Source organism: Phycodurus eques, chromosome 11 (assembly GCF_024500275.1).
Source record: "Phycodurus eques isolate BA_2022a chromosome 11, UOR_Pequ_1.1, whole genome shotgun sequence".
Classification (NCBI taxonomy): domain Eukaryota; kingdom Metazoa; phylum Chordata; class Actinopteri; order Syngnathiformes; family Syngnathidae; genus Phycodurus; species Phycodurus eques.
This window is the reverse complement of record NC_084535.1, coordinates 358,730-381,056: the sequence shown is the minus strand read 5'-3', so window position 1 is coordinate 381,056 and position 22,327 is coordinate 358,730. Positions and strand designations below refer to the sequence as shown.

The 22,327-nt window shown below is 44.7% G+C and overlaps 1 protein-coding gene across 3 annotated transcripts; it reads right to left on the bottom strand.

Moving 5' to 3' along the window:
• Positions 1-7,060: 7,060 nt before the first annotated feature.
• Positions 7,061-21,331, bottom strand: ncoa4 (nuclear receptor coactivator 4). Of its 3 annotated transcripts, none has more exons than XM_061689716.1 (10): positions 21,148-21,331; positions 19,949-20,063; positions 15,966-16,106; positions 14,261-14,352; positions 13,738-13,846; positions 13,183-13,260; positions 12,368-13,102; positions 10,513-10,677; positions 10,332-10,427; positions 7,061-7,435 (listed from the first exon to the last, which is right to left on the bottom strand). In XM_061689716.1, the coding sequence occupies exons 2-10, from the start codon at positions 20,060-20,062 to the stop codon at positions 7,430-7,432; spliced, it is 1,536 nt and encodes a 511-aa protein (XP_061545700.1). In that variant the 5' UTR covers position 20,063; positions 21,148-21,331; the 3' UTR covers positions 7,061-7,429. The 3 variants fall into 3 exon arrangements, with proteins under 3 accessions (XP_061545700.1, XP_061545698.1, XP_061545697.1); XM_061689714.1 differs by lacking the exon at positions 7,061-7,435 and adding an exon at positions 7,442-8,628; XM_061689713.1 differs by lacking the exon at positions 7,061-7,435 and adding an exon at positions 8,636-8,874.
• Between the last annotated feature and the right edge of the window lie 996 nt (positions 21,332-22,327).

Here is a 22,327-nt window from a genome sequence, read left to right as displayed (position 1 = left end):
TTGAACAATTAATGTGTATCACTAGTGTGGTGAGGCAGATATAATGGCATTGTGCACGATGCATAGTCCTCAAGCAATTTAGAGCAATTTAAAGTGACTCATAGTGCTATGATCTGGAAATGGTGCAAAGAGTTCTCAAACACATAAATGGGCAGTAGTAATCAACAACAGTATGCAAATAGTGCAGCGTGATGAAACAGTGAGTGTACAAATAATGTAGACGTGTCCGACAGAGTTGTGGAAAATTGTCAGTCATGTCAATCAACTGAGGGAAGAAGCTGTTGGAATGTCCACTGGTTTTAGTTTGCATTGTTCGATAGTGCCTACCTGAGGGAACGAGCTGGAATAGGTGGTGACCATGATGTGGAGGGTCCAAGAGGATTTTGCATGCCCTTGTCATAGTTCTCAAGAGTGGGTAAGTACATGCTGATAGTTTTTGGCAGCCTTCACTGTCCGTTGCAGTCCGATTTTGCCCTTCTTTGTGGCAGCACCAAACCAGACTGTGATAGATGAATACAGAACCGATTCAATGACTGCTCTGTAGAACTGCCTCAACAGCTCCTGTGCCAGGCCGTGCTTCCTCAGAAGCCGCAGGAAGTACATCCTTTGCCGGGTCTTTTTGAGGATGGATTTGATATTGGGCTCCCACTTCAGGTCCTGAGAGACTGTAATTCCCAGGAACTTGAAGGTCTCGACAGTTAAGACAGGGCAGTTGGACAGTGTGAGGGGCACCTGTGGCGAAGGATGTTTGCTGAAGTCCACAATCATTTCTACAACCTTGAGCGTGTTGAGCTCCAGATTGTGTCGGCCGCACCAAAGCTCCAGCCGCTCCATTTCCTGTCGATACGCAGACTCGTCACCATCTTTGACGAGGCAGATGACTGTGGTGTCATCTGCAAACTCCAGGAGTTTGACAGACGGGTATGTTGAGGTGTAGTTATTCGTGTAGAGAGAGAAGAGCAGCGGTGAGAGGAAACATCCTTGGGGGGCCCCAGTGCTGATGGTGCGCGTGGATGAGATGGTGTCTCCCAGCCTCACCTGCTGTGTCCTGCCCGTCAGGAAGCTGTAAATCCACTCACATATGGCAGGCGAGACGTTGAGCTGGAGGGGAGGAGTTGAGAGATGCTGGTGTTGAACGCAGAACTGAAGTCCACGAACAGGATCCTCACGTAGGTCCCTGTGCCGTTGAGGTTTTCCAGGATGAAGTGCAATCGCGTGTCGACTGCGTCATCCACAGACCTGTTTGCATGATAGGAAAATTGCAGGGGGTCGAGCAGGGGTCCTGTGACATTCTTGAGGTTATCTAGCACAAGGTGTTCAAAGGACTTCATGACCACAGATATCAGGGCTCCAGGCCTGTAGTCATTCAGTCCTGAAATTACAGGTTTCGTAGAGATTGGGATGTTTGAGGCAGGATGGAATGTCACACAGTTGCAAAGATCTATTGAAGAACTGTCTAAAAACTAAATATATATATATATATATATATATACACACACACACACACCAGAGGCGTGAAGTGGGGGCCTTCAAAGCCTTCTCTGTTGGCCTAACCCTAATCAAAAACACTGACCTGCATTTACAACTTACATAAAATTGTATTAATTTATTTCCCACCGTCTCTTGTGTTAATTTCATAGCGTGTGTGCGGGCTGAGCAGCCTTCAGTCGTTTAAGGGTTTAAGTTAAATTTTTTTTGCTTCCAATCAGATTTCAGCTTCTATTTGTGTTGCCATGTGAATGTAGGGTTCCTGGCCCTTCAGACTGAAGATTGCTGACCGATCCCAAATAAACACAATAAAAATCTTCTTCTTTTCCTTTGGGCTTTTCCCTTTAGGGGTCGCCACAGCGTGTCATCTTTTTCCACGCAAGCCTATCTCCTGCATCCTCCTCTCGAACACCAACTGCCCTCATATCTTCCCTCACAACATCCATCAACCTCTGGACGTTTCCAAACCATCGAAGTCTGCTCCCTCTAACTTTGTCTCCAAAACATCGAACCTCGGCTGTCCCTCTGCTGAGCTCATTTCTAATTTTATCCGACCTGGTCACTCCGACAGCGAACCTCAACATCTTCATTTCCGCCACCTCCAGCTCTGCTTCCTGTCGTCTCTTCAGTGCCACTGTCTCTAATCTGTCCATCATGGCTGGCCTCGCCACTGTTTTATAAACTTTGCCCTTCATCCTGGCAGAGACTCTTCTGTCACATAACACACCTGACACCTTCCTCCAGCCGTTCTAACCTGCTTGGATCAGTTTCTTCACTTCCTGACCACACACATAAATTGATCGTGTGGCTCATCAACTTTATTCCTCTTTAGTTCCCACAACTCTGCACATCACCCTTGTTCTTAAAAATGGGCACCAGCACACTTTTTCCTCAATTCTTCAGGCATCTTCTCACCCTCTAGAATTCTATTGAACAAGCTGGTCAAAAACTCCGCAGCCACCTCTCCTAGATGCTTCCATACTTCTACAGGAATGTCATCAGGACCAACTGCCTTTCCATTTTTCATCCTCTTTGATGCCTTTCTAACTTCCCCCTTACTAATCATTGCCACTTCCTGGTCCACCACACTTGGGTCCTCTACTCTTCCTTCGCTCTCATTTTCCTCATTCATCAACTCCTCAAAGTATTCTTTGCATCTATCGAGCACACTACGGGCACCAGTCAATCCAATTCCATCTCTTTCCTTAATCACCCTAACCTGCTGCACACCCTTCCCATCTCTATCCCTCTGTCTGGCCAACCTGTAGAGATCCTTTTCTCCTTCTTTAGTGTCCAATCTGGCATACATGTCATCATATGCCTCTTGTTTGGCCTTTGCCACCTCTCCCTTTGCCCTACGTCGCATCTCAATGTATTCCTTTTTCGTCTCGATTGTGCAAATGCTGCAGATGCCACTCAGGCACATGAGTGGCCAGTATTAATCAACAGCAGATATGCAAATAGTGCAGCGTGGCGAGACTACTACAGTGAGTGCACAAGTAATGTATAATTGGCATTGGTATAACAGTTCCCGTGGCAGGCCTTGCATCCTCAGAAGCCGCAGGAAGTACATCCTCTGCTGGGCCTTTTTGAGGATGGAGTTGATGTTGAACTCCCACTTCAGGTCCTGAGAGACTGTAATTCCCAGGAACTTGAAGGTCTCGATGGTTGACACAATTGCAGTTGGACAGCGTGAGGGGCAGCTGTGGCGAAGGATGCCTCCTGAAGTCCACGATCATCTCTACAGTCTTGAGCGTGTTCAGCTCCAGGTTGTGTCGGGCGCACCGCAGCTCCAGCCGCTCCACTTCCTGTCGATACACAGACTCGTCACCGTCTTTGATGAGACCGATGACTGTGGTGTCATCTGCAAACTTCAGGTGTTTGACTGCCAGGTGCGTTGAAGTGCAGTCATTTGTGTCGAGAGAGAAGAGCAGCGGAGAGAGGACACAACCTTGGGGGGCCCCGGTGCTGGTGGTGCGTGGAAATGAGGTGGTGTCCCCCAGCCTCACCTGCTGTGTCCTGCCCATCAGGAAGCTGTAAATCCACTGGCCGATCGTTAGGAAAGTCGTTTGACCATGTCCCTCGGGAAGTCCTGTTGGGGGTGCTTCGGGAGTATGGGTTACTTAACCAGATGATACGGGCTGTTCGGTCCCTGTACGACCAGTGTCAGAGTTTGGTCCGCATTGCTGGCAGTAAGTTGGATTCGTTTCCGGTGAGGGTTGGACCCCGCCAAGGCTCCCCTTTTTCACCAATTCTGTGCATAACTTTTATGGACAGAATTTCTAAGCGCAGCCGAGGCGTAGAGGGGGTCCGGTTTGGTGGCCTCAGTATCACATCGCTGCTTTTTGCAGACGATGTGGTTCTGTTGGCTTCATCAAGCCGTGATCTCCAGCTCTCACTGAAGTGGTTTGCAGACGAGTGTGAAGCAGTTGATATGAAAATCAGCATCTCCAAATCTAAGACCATGGTCCTCAGTCGGAAAAGGGTGAAGTGCCCTCTCCGGGTCAGGGATGAGATCCTGCCCTTAGTGGAGGAGTTCAAGTATCTTGTGGTCTTGTTCACGAGTAAGGGAAAAATGGAACGGGAGATCGACAGGCAGATCGGTGCAGCATCTGCAGTGATGCAGACTTTGTATCAATCCGTTGTGGTGAAGAAGTGGCTCTGCTGAGGCTGTTGCTACTTAGTGATGGGCACGGCAGTTCTTTTGAGTGTACTGAATCATTCAAATCGGTTCTTTAAAAGCCTTCGTTCAAAAGGTTCGTAGACCGAATCGTTCAGTTCTTTTTCACAAAATCATTCAAGTGCTTCCTCATTCAGTTAATGATTCACCCCTGAGGTTCACGTTCACCGAGGGACTTTGCGTTGGTGTCACGTATTGAAGACTAGGAAATAATAATACTAATAATCTAAATGATCACCTACCGACAGTATCTCTCTCTCAGCGAGGCCTCGAACACCCGGCTTCGGTTGTGAGTCGTGAACATGCGTTCGGCGAGCTCAGCTAGTCGACATCCTGGCGCGGATCCGGCGTGACTTTTCTGCATTCCACCGCCGTGGACGGCGTCGCTGACACCGGCACCCGCCACCCGGCCTTCCTGCTCACTCACATTTGTTATTGTCATCAGATTAGTGGAAAGCATCTTTCCGTGTCTTGAGAAGCGGTGTAGAAGTTTCATGTCTTATTATTATTCGGAAATAAAAATAATTTATAATCGCATTAGAGACACAGAGGGAATGATATGTATGTGTACGTATATACATTTATTTACATTTATTTTAAATATGTGTCCTTGTTTTCATGTGCTTGACTGACTCAACATTAGCCGTTAGCTTGGCGAAACTGCTGCTAGTGAAATCTATCCTCATGACCTCGTAGTAAGTCATTCCTTGCGCAAACGAATCACTCATCGTACTGGTACATCGCGCCTTAGGGGATCACAAACGAAAAACTTCAACGAACGATTCACTCTTCAGTACACCAGTACATTCGTTCAATTAAGTCCCTCCCCTGACTGCACGTGCTGCCTGACGCTGGCTGCGCATTGGTCATTCGCCGAAGTGAGTGACAACGCTGGCGAATCGCAAATCACATGGCAGGCAGTTTAATGAAGTCCCGCCGCCGCCTGCACGCTGGCTGCTCATTGGTCATTCGCCGAGGATTCAGAAGTGAGTGACAGAAGCGGTTCCGACTTCAGCGGTTCCGTTTCCGACCCCGGCCGACTCTCTCGGCTCACGGCGGCCAAGCTAAAAGAACGAATCTTTTCATAAACTGATTGAGTTCAGCTCGTTCACTAAAAAGAGTCGTTCTTCTGAACGAAACAACACTAGTTGCTGTATGGATTCCCAGACAGAAAGCCAGCCACCCCGATATCCCCAGTAGTTTTTTTCACGGCGAAAAATGTTGATCAGCCCCCGGTCGATGATTGGCTTTGGCCACGCCGCCAAATCATTTCTGGCTGCGTCCCCACAGGCGATGTCGTCAATCTTTGTCAACTGTGGGCGTGTGAAGCCCTTGAGAATCTTGTGATTAGGGGCTATCCAAATAAACGTGACTCGCTGCACTTTGGTCTTCCACGCGGTCTGGTCCTTGTGCAGAGCGCACCATGAACTGCGGTTTCCTTAGGTGCATTGGTCATTACGTGGGTATTTCCAACTTGTGTCGGTGCTGCGTCTGAGGCGCCTCCGTGGCTTGGGTACGTCAAATCGGACGCCATATTGCTGCAGACGGTCATGAACACGAGTTATGTATGCATGGCAGGGTTTACGTGAAGGTTTGAGATCTTACTCTCAGAAAGTAGATTAGGACGAACGGTGTCACAAGCTTCAAACAGTATTCGGGCTTAAGCCTTATCGGACGGTGTCACATTTAGCAGCGGCGGCCTGCGAGCCTCTCGACGCAAACTGCAAGGGATGAAGGAAGCACACACTCCACATTACACTCTCAAACGCGATCATTAACGTAAACAAATAAACATAGTTAAACTTTGGTTTTTGTCATTCGTTGCCGTTTTTTTTATTTTACTTTAAATATATATTGAACCTTTAATTATCCAAGTAAGGCAATTGAGAACATTTGCAATGCCAACCAGGGTGCCACGGCAGAGTAAAACAAAGCAGAATAAAAGCAAATACTGTACAAATACATAAACTGCACAATGTGATGTAGACTAAACTATGCAAAATAATTATTCATATTGTTCTGTCTCTCTTACATTTTACGCAGTATTTAATACCAAAATTACTTAATTACACTGGCTCATAAGTACTACGCAATGATATTTTGGATTTCATTTCATCAAATGCATTTGGCCACATCAACAAAAAAAACACAACATCTTGATGGTTCCCCACTGTTTTTGCATTCCACGTAATACAAAAGCAACATTAACAACACTACATATTTACAGCTTTAATCACTGCAATAAATGTGCTGCCAGCGGGCACGTGGTGAAGGGCTGGAGAAGGAAGCAAGCCCACTCGCGATGGGAGTTGTGAAGACTGTGTGGATCATATTTAACTTTTTATTCCCATTTGATAAAAAATAAAAGCATAATAGAAATGAGCTGTGATGGGAATAACTCAGATGATTGAGGCAGTCATTCTTCCAGTTGTTCCAACTTAAAGGACTTTTTGTGTTAAGAGCATAGTATGCTCCATGGGCCACACCATCCCATCAAAAGTCCTTGAAGATTGGGACATTAACACCGAATATTCATTAAAACGTGTTTTCTTTATTTACCTCATTAAACGGATGAACAAATATTAGCAACACATAATTTAGGTGTACATTTCACTTTTTGGTCACTTAGCCCTGGGACTTCCAAATGTAATCTTGGAAGTCCACAAATACTGCAATCATCTATGCAAAGCTGTCAATCACATGACTGACACAGTAAATTTGTGTCGATGTTTTGGTCTTTCCAAGCAGTCCAGTGTAACTTAACATATTTTGAAAGTTCTGATTCTCCAAATGTTTCGTGCAAGCTTGGGTTAACAGTGAAGACAAGTTGACACATTCAAATGCAGTGAAAGTACTTTCATTGCTAAGGACACAAAGTAGCTAGTCCATGAACCCAGATGTCAACATGTTTTATTAGGGTTAGAAGAGCACTGATCACCCCCCCACACACACACCCTTGGAAAAAGTCATCCAGGTAGGTAAATTAAAAGCATTTGTTGATTTTACAATAAAATATTTCTAGGAGCAAAATTTTTACTTCATTGTATCAGAAAGTCATGTAGGATGAAAAGTTTGAGCCTCAATTGGCAAGGATAGCATTCAATTGCAAAAATAAATGTTTCGTAAAAATATTTCTGTTAAAATAAGTCAGCCTGTAAGAGTAAATAGTTGTTGACTGAGTGATCGATAGATGCATTCAATTAACTTCCTGTTTGCGATCAAACCATGTCACAGGATTTTAAGTGAAGATCCTCCTCTTCATCAAACCTGTAATAAAAAAATAAATAATAAGAGCTGGCGAGCTTCGCATGATCACTAACAAGTCACAGAGCTATCTTAGCATGATTGCACGCAAGGTGCGAGGCATTATGAGGATTCCCACATAGCTTCCGGGCAGGACATGCGCTGCTCCAATATTACTGGCTACAGGACACGCGCCGCTGCACTATGATTGGCTGCTTTATCCCGGTAGACCAGGCCCTACTGCTTCCGGGCGGGAAAATAAATGTGTGACTTAAGTTTGGCGGCGTTAATATGTTTCACACTAACCATAACCTAACCTAACCCACCTTAGCACCAACCCTAACACTAAACCAAACCATAACAAACTTATTTGTTTTTATTTTGTACAAATGTGCTACGTTTGGGAAGCTCATCTCGTTAAATCTGCGTAGCCTGCCTCTCCCACGACGCAGGAGCCAATCATGTTGCCGTGGGGCGTGTCCTGCCTGGAAACTACGTGGGAATCCTTATAACACACCCGGGAGACGATATCATAGCATTTTGTTGTTGCTGCTGCACACACCTTCTTTCCCAGTCTTGTTCCCCAAATACTTCAGTGCAGGTGCGCTTTAACGAACCACAGCCCCTGCTAATTACTTCGTGTTTGGTTGACACTGGAGCCCAACGACGGCGGCACTATCAACTGCCAGTTGAACTTGCTCTGTGACAGAGCTCTAACTCATTATACTCCGATATCAAATCGAAGAAAAAATATCTCCGTGAGGAAAAGGAAAATGTCAAGGAATGCAATGGTTCCGTACTACAAGTATTTGTCTGCTATTTGTTGTGTGCATTTAATGAGCGACGTCTGGATCGGACGTAGTTTATTTTCGGCCATTTTTTGTTGCGTGATTTTAATTAAGAAAAATAACTGCATTGTATATAAAAATAACCAAGAGAATGTCAAGAAAAACTGGTCTTTGTTAAGATTAATTAATGTACGCACTCTCGTATTCGTATGGCATGAGTGCCTTTAAGGGGCGTGGCCTACTGTGTAATGTCAGGAGCTTGTTGGCCAGTTAGTCTGCGTGAGCGTCTGGGTGTGAGTTGTGGCCTAGAGCAGCTCGTTGCGACTGTTAGTTTTGTCCCTTTCAACAAATCGGTGACTGCGGCTCTTTTTTTCTTCTTCTTCACTTCACTTCACTTCACTTCACTTCACTTGAGCGGCAGTGGCGTATCTGAAGTTCGTAATACAAAGAAAAAAAACACTCAAAATGAAAATCGACATCTCCGCTTGAACGTTACGTGCTCTTAAGTGAAAGTCTGGCTGAACGTAGAGTGGTTGCTGGGAAGGTTGATGAGCGATCTAACGGGAAGGGGCAGACGGATGAGGAGCGATGCCGTCTTACACTAAGTCGCAGTTCTCAACTGGTAGGTTGACGATCCGAAAGGCGCTCGTGTGTGCGGCGCGTAAAGCGTGCGACCTAAGAAACAAAAGCTACTCACGTCATCTCCCGCGTTCAGGGTGATCGCAAGCAAGTCGCAATCTTTGAGAATATTATTGCATTTTATATGGGTCAGGTCCATATCATTTGAGCAATAATGCAAAAGACATACCCCACTGAATTTAACTTTGAAAATCGATTACATTTTTTTTAAGGAAAAACTTAATGAAAAAATGTCTTTACTATTCGGTGTGCCAAATGAAGTTTCATGATGTTTTGTAAAGATGCTAATGACAGTTTTGGATATATGGAATTTTTCTCCCATTGCTTAACACAAATGCATCTTAAGTGTCCCGAGAGTTCCTTTTTTGGCCTTATTATGTTGTTGCAATACACCAGATCGATTTGTGAGCCAAAGTGCCAGGATGAGGGAGCCATTTTGCATTCACACAATAAAGAAAATACAATGCTAAATGCTGTTATTTCTGAGATATGAATGCATGTGTATGAATGAGTGAAACTGTGGAAACTATGTCTTTACTGTTACTCTGGACTGTATAAAGAATGTGATGGGTAGTTAGGATTATTTATGCACTTTTAAGGTCCTACCTGGAGGAAACAAGTTATTTCGTAACCATTGGATGTTTTCAATCCGATCGAATGGCAATGACATATGGGGTCTCTCAAGGGTCAGTTCTTGGACCTCTTTTTTCAGCCTGAATATGCTTCCCTTGGGTCAAATTCTTCACCACTTTAATTTGCATATCATAGCAATGCAGATGACACAGTTATATCTAGCAGTGTCTCCAGATGACTACAGTTCAATTGAGGTGTTGTGTCACTGTCCAGAACAAATAACTGGATGAACCAAATTTTCCTTTTTTCTTCATAAATTAAGAATTTAGTTCAAAAGTTTGTTTGATGATGATTTTTCCCACAATCTTGTTGAGACTGCATCTAGATTGGACTGCCATACAATTAGCATATATATCTTTTTATTGTCGTCCAAGATGGCGGCATTGGCTGGCCAAAATTCTTTGCCTACAACGTCAAAATTAGAAAAAAACATCCACAGCAAATCAGCATATGATCACCAGCACTTGCGATTTATTTACTACCCGGTAATTGTTAGCAACAACTCAGGAGTGTCAACTCGCCTCGGAGTGCTTAGCTGGAAAGACCCGGCGGCCTGCACAACCCGACAGAGGAGCACGCGGAGGCGCTTACCAGAGGAGGAAACACGGCTGTTGGGGTGGTCTAGGGATCGAAGGATTGCCTTTACTGTGAATGCCTCCAATTTTAAATCACTAATATGTGTCTAAAAAAATAAGACTAAGTGTGTTTTTTTCAGCATGGAAGACATTTAACAATCTAAAAACCAAGGCAGCATAAAAAAAAAAATGGAAAAATGAGAACATGAAAGTCTCCTGACCGTTATTGATCAAATTATATGAAAATGACCCATAAATGGTAATCTTCCAATGGTTGCTGCTCACCTGAATTGGACGAGGCTTGTGGAGCCATTTCTCTTGGTCGCCGCCCACTTTCATGGCGGAGAAGGATTCACAGACAGAGGGCAAGGTCCCACGTTCCTGTGGCGAGTCAGCACATGCGTGGCGTCACGTCAGCACGCGCCTGGCGTCACGTCACACCGTTCGTTCGATTCGTCTTTGCTACCTGACACCTGTTCTTTAACAGCAACTTGTCATCCTGCTGAGCTGCTGCCGCCCACTTCTCCGGAAGCATCCAAGATTCTGCATCTAAAGGCTTCTGAAAGAAGGAGGTGGAGGTGCTGGAGGAAGGTTTGGAAGGGTGAAGCCACGCCTCCAGGATGGCCTGAACCTGTGGAGACCACACCCATAGTCTGTCAGCAAGAAGACTGTGTCGTCAGAGAAGCGTGCGAGTACCGGCCCTCGCTATTGATGGGGGTGAGAGAGCGAGACCTGTCGCCAATACTAAACATTTGCGTGTAATTAAGAAAATGTTTGTAATTGCCTACAGTAGCAGTTGAATCCCGAAATATAATAGCAACTCAGAATAATAGCTTAGGTTTTTATCATGCGGTTGCGTAACAATAACTCATGGGCGGAGTTCAAATGTCGAGTCTATGAGTAGGCCGGCTTGAGAGTCAACGGCGGCTGGATGGCCAAGGTGGTAAACTTCTCAAGACGATGCAGAAAAAGGTCCGGATCGCTATTGGCACTTGGCAGTAGTGCAAGTTAACAGCTGATCAGCTACGCAACATACAGTAATGTACAGGAAGTGGCCAATTAAAAGGTAAGTCCTTTGGATATATGGATTAAAATATAAATAATATCTCCAAGTCAAAAAAGTGCTAGAATGGCTAATAGGAAAGCAGTAATTGGTCACTGTAATGGTTGCAATCACCCTTGCTTTCCACAACTTTAAAAAAAAAAATCATTTCTATATAAACTGCTTTTACCATTAAGTTCTTAATGGCTATATTGGAATAAAATGATCTTTGAGAATGTTTTATTTTATTTTTTTTTTTTTTTTTTTTTTAATCTGCAGATTTTCAGGCCCATTTTACAGCGAATAATTTCACACAGAAATGTCCACAAATCGGAGGCTTGGCTGTTGCTATCGGTCTTATCGTTACTAGACTTTACACCGGTCTGATCGGCGTTATCGGTATCGGCCGATAATTAGCATTTTATCCTGATCGCCTTTCATGTCAAAAGTCGCCGATCCGATCAATGACGTCATCGATCGGCTCCGTACAAGTAATTTAACTGCGTCTTCGTCGCGCATTAATCCAAAAGCTAGTTTAGTTTTAGCCTTGTCACGTGTCTTGTTGCACAGTACTGTAACTATCTGACGGCCAATAAAGTTTTTCAATCTTGTCGGTGTCTCGACAAACAACACGCAAGTTATTTGCAGTCTGTGCACAACTGAAGTACGTTGTGGGGAACGTCATCTAAATGCTTCAACACAACAAATTTGATCGAGCACTGGAATAATGTACATGAGGAGCATGCCGCGTTCAAGCAACGCAGCGTGGGGTGGGGGGGAAGAAAAGTGTCAAATGGACTCAAACTCTGGACACCTATCCATATAGCTGGGACAGTGAGAAAGTTAAAGTAAGCATGTCATAAACAGTATTTAGTAAAGTAATTTAATTGCAATAAAGTAATTGAATTACAGTAAGTTAGGAACCATTATTTCTGTCTGTTCTAATGTTGATTTGACCTAAACTTATGTCAGTGGCCAATCCTTGAATGCCCCCTATTAGTCATTGGTGTTTTACCTTTTGTTTAAAACGCTAAGAGAATAATTTGAGATGGGACGGGCTCCAGCACGCCCGCAACCCTTCTGAGGATAAGCTGTAAAGAAAATGGATGGATGGATACAGTACACAAGTATATACAATAAATGAAGAAGTCATGTAAATAGACACATTGCTCCATCTTGTGATGGGATCGGTGATTGTTTTTTTTTTTTTTTTTTTTTTTAAACTTGCTGATCGGTGATTGGCCCCAGATATACTGATCGTGTAAACCCTAATCGTTACCTTCTGTTCTTGCTGTCTGTGCTGCAAAGTAGGTGGGAAATCCTTGGCAGCTGGCAGGACATAGTTAGCGGCCACAAGCGGGGCTTCAGCGGAAACAGGGACGCAGAGGGGTACGCCGTTCTTGTCTCGTGCGCTGCGCTGCAGCAGCCAGGCGTTCAGAGCTTCTTTGCCGCAGTTTTCGTCGCAGACGCACTCAGAGTAGCTGGAGCACGGCTCGTTGGCTCGGCAGGTTTGTGGCAGCGGCGCTGCCCACTGAAGCCACGTCTGAAGGCCGGGGATGGCAGTGGGCGCAGCGGCAGTGGGCGCAGCGGCAGTCGGCGCAGCGGGTCCAGCGGCGGCAGCAGACGGCAGGGTCTTGAGGCACTTGAGCTGGCCCAGGTTCTCGATCTCCAGCGCTTGGGCACCTTGGTGGCAGCAGGAGGAGCAGCCGGAGCCCACAAGCCAGTCTTCCCAGGACCGGCGCTCAGAAAACGGCTTCAAGAGCGAACGCCAATGCTCGCCGCCTGACTCGGCGGTGGTGGCGGGCGGGTCCTGCAGCCATTTGCTCAGGTCGTCGTCCCGGAGGGCATCACGCGAGTTGGACTCGTCGATCTTCTCGATGGAGGAGGAGGAGGCAGAAGAGGTGCCGCGCTTCTGATCGTCGGCCTTCTGGTCCCGGAGTAGCCACATCTCCAGGTCTCGTAGCTGGCCCCAGGCCTTGAGAAAATCCACCGATTCCGGGGCGAGACAGGAACCCTGGACATCGGTGGGACAGTCAGTGTTGGGCGAGTGACTGCCGCTCACAAAACATCAGAAAACATCACAGCTTGCCCTACTTTGTCTTTGTCGGCTTCAAATCCGAGTCCAGAACGACATTCCAGCAGCCAGTCGCCCAGAACCGCGCCCTGGACTTTCTGCACACAGGAGCATAAACAAACATCTCAACGTCTCTGCTAGTGCGTCAGTAGGCGGAAAGCGACATTCTGCCTCTGGAGGTACACAACGAGTGTTGGGACACACTTCTTAGAGTTCTTTCAAATTATTACCAACTCAGTTGTGAACACAGTAAAGCAGCTCATCAACTGGTGGGAGCAGACGCTACTTTTGCGCTGCTGTCTTTGCTTATCGCTCAACTCCACACAGCAACCCTTCTCCCACTTTCATTCTTGGGAGCAAAAAGAGAAGAGTGATGCCACATACGGTTCGTTGCCATGCCTTTTGCTTCTTTGGAATTTTGACTGTGTGAACACAAAGCGAACCTGGGCGGGCAGGTGGTGGCGGGGGGATTGAACAGGGTTTACAAACAATCAACTCATCGGGACTAGTGAAAGCCAATAACAGGCGTGAAAGCAGACTCGGTTAATCACTTAATCAATCAAGAGTGCGCGTACCTGGGCGGTGATGCTGCCGAACGAGGTGATGGCGTCCCTCAGGGAGCGCAAGTCGGCAGTAAATATCATCTCGGGCGTTTCCTCTGGCATAAGACTCAGAGACGACAACCTGGGGAGAGACAGACACACGCACACACATGAATGGTGACGCACCAGCGCCTCTGGTTGCAGGCGATGTGCTCACTTATGAGGCGCACGCATCTCCTGGTGACACACATGTTGCGGATCCAACAAATAGCCTTTGACTTAGCGGCCTTCGGTGAAGGTAAACAACAGCAGCAGCTTGTTTCTTAGCAGTTGGTAAACTACCTGCCAGCGCTACAACAACCGCAAGGGAAAGACAAACAAATACGAAGAGGAGCGCGCACGGCTCGCGCTTTATTTTGTAGAGCGACACGTTTTCACGCTTCGATTGGGCTGACGTCAGCGTGTTTACATCGAGCTCATTCTATTCCCACGAGAAACACAAAGTCTCATGTGAGAAGTCATAGAGTCCCGCAGCGTCAATCGATAACGTTCTTACTTGTCCATGCAGCCGGTCAGCTGGTTGCTGAGGTCGCTGCTGCTGTTGGCACTCCGCAGCTGCTGAGAGATGGCGTCTAACTGCCCGTGCATCTGAAACACATCAACACGCTCGCACGCACACACACACACGCAGGCACACACACACACACACACACACACACACACACACGAGAGTCAAGACTACATTGGAAGTTGCCAGTCACATTCTGTGAAATCTGCAGCATCTTCCTCATGGAACAATCTTTAGCAACAGCTGAAACTGAAGGGATCCGGTCTCATTGAACCTTTCAAAGGCGAAACATCAGGCAGTCCATGTTTCACTGAATTTGGTTTACAAGAGTTTGGATGATGGTGAGGAAAACTGTTGATTGCTGGGTTATGAGATTGTTTTTCTGAATGTTTTTAGCTTGTCCTGTCAAACGTGGTTTACGTGTCTGCTGCCCGTCTCGACTACGTGTCTGCTGCCCGTCTCGACTTAGACACTCGTGTATGAGAACTGCAGAACAAAGAGCGTCATGAAACACTCACACATAGACACAGTAGTGACGGCGCACACCGAGCGAGCGGCCAAACGGGACCCCAAATTAAAATGTTATCATGAGTAGCGGACCAAACGCAATTTGTTTCGCTTCCATTCCAAATTTGGATCGCAGGCAACCGGTGTCACATCATCACTGAAGTAATGGCCAATCAAAATGCAATTTTGTATATCACATGACCTATCGCACCAAAAATGACATTTACAGGTACAAGGCGAGATCCTGCCGACCAACAGTGCGCCTGTCTTCAACAAAGGTCTGTGGGCTAAACATGGACCTTGGCCAAATGGTTCCAGGTGGCGCAAATATGCTTTTATTAATATTTTTTTACTGCCGCGAGCCAGACAGTTTTGCGTCAACCCATTTTTGAGGTCGACATAGCCAATTTGTTCCCCCTCCCCCAGCCCTATCCATCCATCCAATTTTCTGAGCCGCTTCTCTTCACTAGGGTCGCGGGCGTGCTGGAGCCAATCCCAGCTGCCATCGGGCAGGAGGCGGGGTACACCCTGAACTGGTTGCCAGCCAATCGCAGGGCACATACAAACAAACAACCATTCGGACTCACAGTCACACCTACGGGTAATTTAGATTCTCCAATTAATGCATGTTTTTGGGATGTGGGAGGAAACCGGAGTGCCCGTAGAAAATCCAGGCAGGCACGGGGAGAACATGCAAACTCCACACAGGCGGGGCCGGGGACTGAACCCGGGTCCTAAGAACTGTGAGGCTGGCGCTCGAACCAGTCGGCCGCCGTGCCGCCACAGCCCTATCCACTTTCCCAAATTCGTGCCGCGTTGTACTATGGTTGACTTATTTTTGGGAAATCTTGTTATGTTGCTACTATGAGACCAACGGCGTTTCCCCATTTCCTTTCCTTGTATTCTTACAAAAAAGCTACAGCAGTCAGGACAATTAGGCTTTTCTTTTTGGGACAATCCCACAATGATGTTGTTTGTGGTTTAAAAAAGTAACTGTAAAACGCTGTTTACGGACAACAACATCAGGAGTTGCGTTTTTTCTGTGGAAGTCAGCGGGACCTTTGTCGGCGACTGACCCTTGTAGAGCTCAGTGTGCGCCGGCGGGCCTCAGAACCGATCTAAAGAAGCAAGACTGAAGAGTGGCATGTTAGTCAAGAATGACGCCTAAGGCGCAAAGGGTGCTCACCCGATGGAGTTGATGTAACTGCTGCTGTAGCGTTTCAGCCTTGACGTGTTCCAGGAGCTCGATCTGGCCCAGAAGATGCACCTCCCTACAGCGCAGCGCCTCCTGCTGGCGACTCACGCTGCTCTGCAGCTGCCAGCGTACCTGGCAGACACAAACACGTGCGTGTGCGCAACATGGGACAATGACAATGGAAGCCAATAAAAGAAAAGCTTGAGGCGTGCCGTGAGCACACACGCATCTGTGAAGTCGACCAACTGCTCTAAGTGCTAGAGGACTCTGCATCTTTTTGCACAATTGTCAAAAAAAATAAAGTACCGGCATTACCAGATAACTATCCATTCATCCATTTTCTGAACCGCTTCTCCTCACTAGGGTCGCGGGCCACCAGATAACTAGCAAACCTTTATTGCTCAGTGACTGTTTTTTTTTTTTTTTTGTCAATGTCTTTATGTCTCCAAAGTGTTCTCTGTCAATTGACTGTCTGTTGTCGTACTAGAGCGGCTCCAATTACCAGAGACAAATTCCTTGTGTGTTTTTTGGACATACTTGGCAAATAGAGATGATTCTGAACTTTGACTCGTTTGGCTCGTCACGCGAGCTGCAGCAAGCCGATAGTTTTACGATTGATGAATTGAATAATCAGACTTTTTTTTTTTAATTTTGCATTAAAGTTTATTGGAAAATAATTTTTACCGTCTATTAACCAATTATTGTTTATTTGCTATTGTTTAATGATGAAAAAAATAATGAACAACAACAAAGCAATATGACACGAGAGGGCGTGCCGCTGTCCTCACCAACCTTTCTGAAAGCGAGCAGTACGTACTTCTTGGCTACTGATTCATGCGAACCTAAGGGCTACTAGTTTGAAATACAATTCAGAGGCTTCAACTATGTCAATTTCAAGTTGTTCACACTACAGCTGCAAAAAAATATATGTATATTTTAGCAATACATTCAATCATATTTTCCCTAAATTGATGATTGAGTTCCTGGTTTGGTCCAAAACACCCGTCTCAAAATCAGCAAAAACGCTGATAATTGTTTCAAAAAAAAAAAAAAGTGTCTTATTTGGGAAAAACACAATCTAGCTGGTCTCTTAGAGGACAACAGAAATCAGATATTATTTACTGTCGACAGGTTGAAATTTTGAGGATTTGGCCAGTTCTAAGTCAAACAAAGTCTCTAAATTATTAATTGATTATCAAAAAAGTCAATAATGGATTAGTTATCAGTTAATTGATTGTCACACCTTTAATCTCCAGTTGTGCTACTAAGTTTATATTTATCCCCACGTAACTTCAGACTTGAAGGAATGGCTACGATAAATTCCAATTTCTTTCTTTGAATCCTTTTTTTTGGGGGGGTGGGGGGTGGAATCGCATCCCTGCTGACATGCACTGCTTGCACTAACAACATGGCTGTGAGCAGAGTGGAGATGGTTTACAGTAGTGCTGGGCGATATGGCCTAAATTTTATATAAAAAAAATTTCCCCTTAATGTCGATATTCAATATGACTCGATATTTGTTTATAAATTTATAAAACCAGACCACACCACATGTATTTACATTATAAAGCTGAAGGTTTATTTAACAATTATAAACATCACAGAGAAATAGATTACTTTTTTTTCCTTTTGACTTAAAATTGCATTTATGGCTATGACTACAGAGCTGCAAACCTACAGAAATTAGATTCCATAACAATCTGTCTGACTTTCCATATTTTCCACAGTTATGGTTACATTATATAACGTATAACATTTACATTATGTCAAGAACAGTACAGCGGGACAGTTATTGCAGTACATTAGATAATATGTTAAAATAATTCTGCATAACATAATCATCAGACTATTATCGTAATCGTTAATTAACTATGGCTTCAATATTTGTTATTTGGATGCATTTCTTAGTGCTTGGCTGTTGTAGGTGTTAAATCACTTTCTAAACCAGTCTAAACAGTTTAAGCTTAACCATTGGGCAGCCGTGGCCCAATGGTTAATATCATCGCCTGCCACCGTGGTAGATCTAGGTTCAAGACCCCGACTGGACCATCCGCCAACATCCCCCGAACTCACGGCTGTGGTGTCCTTGAGCAAGACACTGATACCCCGAAATGCTCCCCGGGTGCTTCGGCTGCCCCCTGCTCCAGTGTGTTCCACTAACGTGTGTATGTGTTCACTGTGATGGGTTAAATGCAGAGAACAAATTTCGTGTGCATGCATGCATGTTCATGACAATAACAAATGGTGATTCTTCTGCTGCTTCTTTAAACCAGTCTGCCAGAATCAAGAAGAAGAAGAAACGTGACAGCATGTCAAATGCATACAATGCAGTGATCTGTATATAAAGTGAATGAAAAAAGAAACGCAAGCTCGATTCTTGAGAATGCCACATTGAGCACGTGCCACTGTCCGGAACTGATAGCTCAGACAGCGACAGCGGACCACTATGAAACTATTTGTGTGATCGCTCACGCAACAAAGCTCTCTATGCTAACGTAAACATGTCCCTGAAGCACTTTCCGTGATGGGCAAACTGCTATCTATCCTGCCCCTTTCACGGAGTGAACACAAACACAGAAGCGCTTCAACTGCCACCACGAACGATCACAGCGTTGTTTGGTTTATGTTACAGGAGCTGCAGTCTTTAGCGTTAGAAGTACATTACTACACGCATGCACTCCATAACGTGCTTCATCTTCAGGAGATTTTTTGACAACTTATTTCCAAATGTTAGACATTATATGCCCCTTTTCTGGACTATTTCTTGCTCGCTAGTTGCTAGCATGTGCGTCATGTTGTCTCCATGCAACAAGAGATGCCTCGGGGCAACGAAATCTCACGGGCGAGCAAAAAAACTCTATCGATGATCTCTGTTTTCCATATCGAGCATTAATAAAATAAAATCGAATTGAGCATCACAATATATCACCCAGATCTAGTTTACAAAAGTGCAGTCAGTGTCAACAACTCGGCCCTTTGGTCGTTATGTTAAACGACTTTTCTAACTCCCCTGGCAACTATTTTGCAAAAAAGGGGCGACCAACATCAATTCCTACTAAGAAATAGAGAACATAAGAAAATATTTTTTGTTTTGAAAGAACGGAGCCTGCTGGAAGGCAATCACAGTGTCAACATTGCCAAAGACATGGTGCCCATGTACACACAACCCCAATTCCAATGAAGTGAAGACGTTGTGTTAAACATAAATAACTTTTTTGGAACTGTGTTCCAGCCATAAAATTCTAAGTTAATGATTATTTGCTAAAAACAATAAAGTTGATCAGTTTGAACATTAAATATCTTGTCTTTGTTGTGTATTCAATTCAACATAGGTTGAACATGATTTTCAAATCATTGTATTCTGTTTTTATTTATGTTCAACACAACGTCCCAACTTCATTGGAATTGGGGCTTTACGTCACACAAAAGCAGTCACGTAAACACATGGCTGGCACACAGCGGCAAATATGCTGTGAGGTTGCCTTGCCTCCCCTGTACAGGCCAGCAACAGGCCGAGCGAGCGAGCCATACAGTTCCGTAGGTCGTTTTGTCACATGAAAACAAGAGAAAGAGAAAACAAATGGTAGTAAATAGGAGTCACTATAAACTGCATACATTTCTCTAAGTCTCGGCGCCCTTTGCACAATGGTGATTGCACCGGACTCTTGCTCTATTCGTCATTCAAACTCCTCTAATTGCTTGAGGACTGTACACCTTGTCAAAAAAAAATAAACTAAATAAATATTGTACCGGCATTACCAGATTACTAGCACCATTTTATTGCTCAGTGACTGTTTTTCTCAATTCAATGTCTTTGTGTCTCAAAAGTATTCTCTGTCAATTGACTGTCTGTTGTCGTACTAGAGCGGAGACAAATTCCTTGTGTTTTTTTTTACCTTCTTGGCAAAATAAAGATGATTCTGATTCTTTAAAGCTTGCTTGGTATCAGGTATTATGAGAATGGGACCTCTGACCTCTCTAGCGTTGTCCCTCAGCTGCTGCTCTGTCTTTAGCACAGCGTTGATGGCCTGCTCCAGCTGATCCTGAGCCAGCAGGCACTGCTTCAGCTTGCTGCCTGCTGTGGGCATCCTGGACAGGAAGCAGAAAAAACATGTGCAATTTATTCTTATTGCATGCTCACTCGAGCTCGGAGGAAGGAGGAGGGGGGGAAAAAAAAAAGTGTTCATTTTGTGCAGGAAGACGATCCTCATCGCCACAGAAATGACGGCTTCTTTCAAGCAGCAAAATCAGATTAGTCTCCCACTTGAATATGAATCCATCACATAAGCTAACAAAGCTTGATACACACACACATATATATATTAGACTTTACACCGATCAGACTTTAAGGACTAAATAAAAATATTGAGTTCATAAACAGTCATTGAGAAAAAATATTTTGCAATACAATTTTATGCAAAATGAATTTTAATCCAATTCAACTAATCGATGGACTAATCAATAGACAACATGTCAACTTGTTTGTGTTCTACAACATGACTTGCACTAATGCAAGACATCGTGGAATAGCAGAAAAGTGGTCGCGAGAAGCCATTTCCACGGTTTGTGTCTATTTGACAACATTTTAAAGTCCAACCATTGAGCGAGCAATGGGCGTCTCTTATCAGCTGTGAACACATAGCTGATAACAACCTTGGCTCAAAACAAACTGTGATCTTTCAACTTTGTGTTTACAAGCATACTCCTGACATGCAGGATCACGTTGAATGTATACATTCTGTTTTTGAGACATCTCGTTAACTTAAACCTCGCCTAAATTAGTCCTTAAAGTATGCCGTTTCTATTTCATTTCATTGTCTATGAAGCCTTCTTTCATCAAGTAACACGCATCAGAATAAGAAAATAGCAATAATATTGATGACAATTCTAATCGATCGGTTATTCGTATGTGGACGAGCAGTGTTCTTTTGTTAGTCGGCCGCCATGTTGGCGTGTGGAGGTTGCACGTCGTCCTCACGGCCTCCAAAACCTTCCTCTCTAGCACGAATGTACTCCGGTAAAACGGAAGGCCTCCACTCGCGTCGTGTCCCGGTCGACGAGCGAAGCGAACAGGGCGTCAACGCTAAATTTTGGATTGAATTCGTATTTTATACCACATACGAGCCCCGCTCGGCGATGTTGTCGCTCGCAATTCGAGACGAGTCGAAGTCACCTTTTGCTTTGGTTTCTTCGCCTTTCCTGTGGACGCCCGACCTCAAAGTCGCCAATTTTCCAAATTGCTTGGACAAGTGGTCGTCACTGGGAAAAGTGAAGTTAGTTGCTCGCTCTCTCTTTCTTGCTTTCGTTCCTCCCCTCTCGAGCAAGTCATTCACGGTTGTGGAGGTGGGGGGAGAGGGTTTTCTTCTTCGTTTTGTTGCTTGTGGCGGATGGCAGCTAAGGTTTTAGGGTGCATTATCGCCATCTACTGTGCTGGAATATGCGTCACAGTACTCTATGTATGTGGTTGCATATAAACATTAGCCTATAAGCTTTGGCTGTATTTTGTGCGATTGTGATATTGAATTTTACTCTATTTATTTGTACATGCAGTTGTCATGTTTATATGCATACAGTACTCTACAAAAATGCATTGAGATGACTTACCTAAATAAATTATGCAACAGTAGCTTGCAGATCAGAATCAGAATCATCTTTATTTGCCAAGTATGTCAAAAACACGCAAGGAATTTGTCTCCGGTCGTTGGAGCCGCTCTAGTACGACAACAGACAGTCAATTGACAGAGAACACTTTGGAGACATAAAGACGTAAAAAACAGTCGCTGAGAAATAAAAGGTACTGTATGATGATAACTATAGATGTGATTTATTGTAATCAAATTTGTAGTGGAGCTGTGTGAGGCTTCAGGCTATGTCCCGTTTGCATTTTCTAGCTAATAAATCACTGCCCAAACATCAGAATAATAAAACAATTGAAAAATAAGCAGAGGGAGTATTTCAAACACCCCTGTTGCACAGCAAAACTGTTGCAGCACAAAAGAGAGGCATACAGATCCACCATTCCGGATGGCCATGCAGCTGAACAGGACAGGTTAAAAAAAACAAACAGAACTGTGGTTTATCATACCTGAGTTCAATTTCTCTAGCCACCCCCAGCCCTGATACTGGCACACCTGTAATCAAACAAGAAATCACCGAAATAGGATCTGCTTGACAAAGTTGACCAAAAGATCCTCAAACTCTAGACTGAGATCTAAAGAAATTCAGGAACAATTGAGAAAGAAAGTAATTGCGATCCAGACACTATAGATAGATACTTTTAATTATATTGTCCTATCAGGGATATGAGCCGCACTCCAACACCGTAGATGGCGGTAATGCCTCTTAAACGTTAG

Coding starts and splice junctions, on each gene's coding strand:
- ncoa4 (XM_061689713.1), bottom strand. CDS start 20,062: ATGCCCACAGCAGGCAGCAAGCTGAAGCAGTGCCTGCTGGCTCAGGAT. Junction 16,107..19,948: donor TGAGGGACAACGCTAGAGAG/GTCAGAGGTCCC, acceptor TGTGTCTGCCAG/GTACGCTGGCAGCTGCAGAG. Junction 10,678..12,367: donor ACAGACAGCAAGAACAGAAG/GTAACGATTAGG, acceptor TGGTCTCCACAG/GTTCAGGCCATCCTGGAGGC.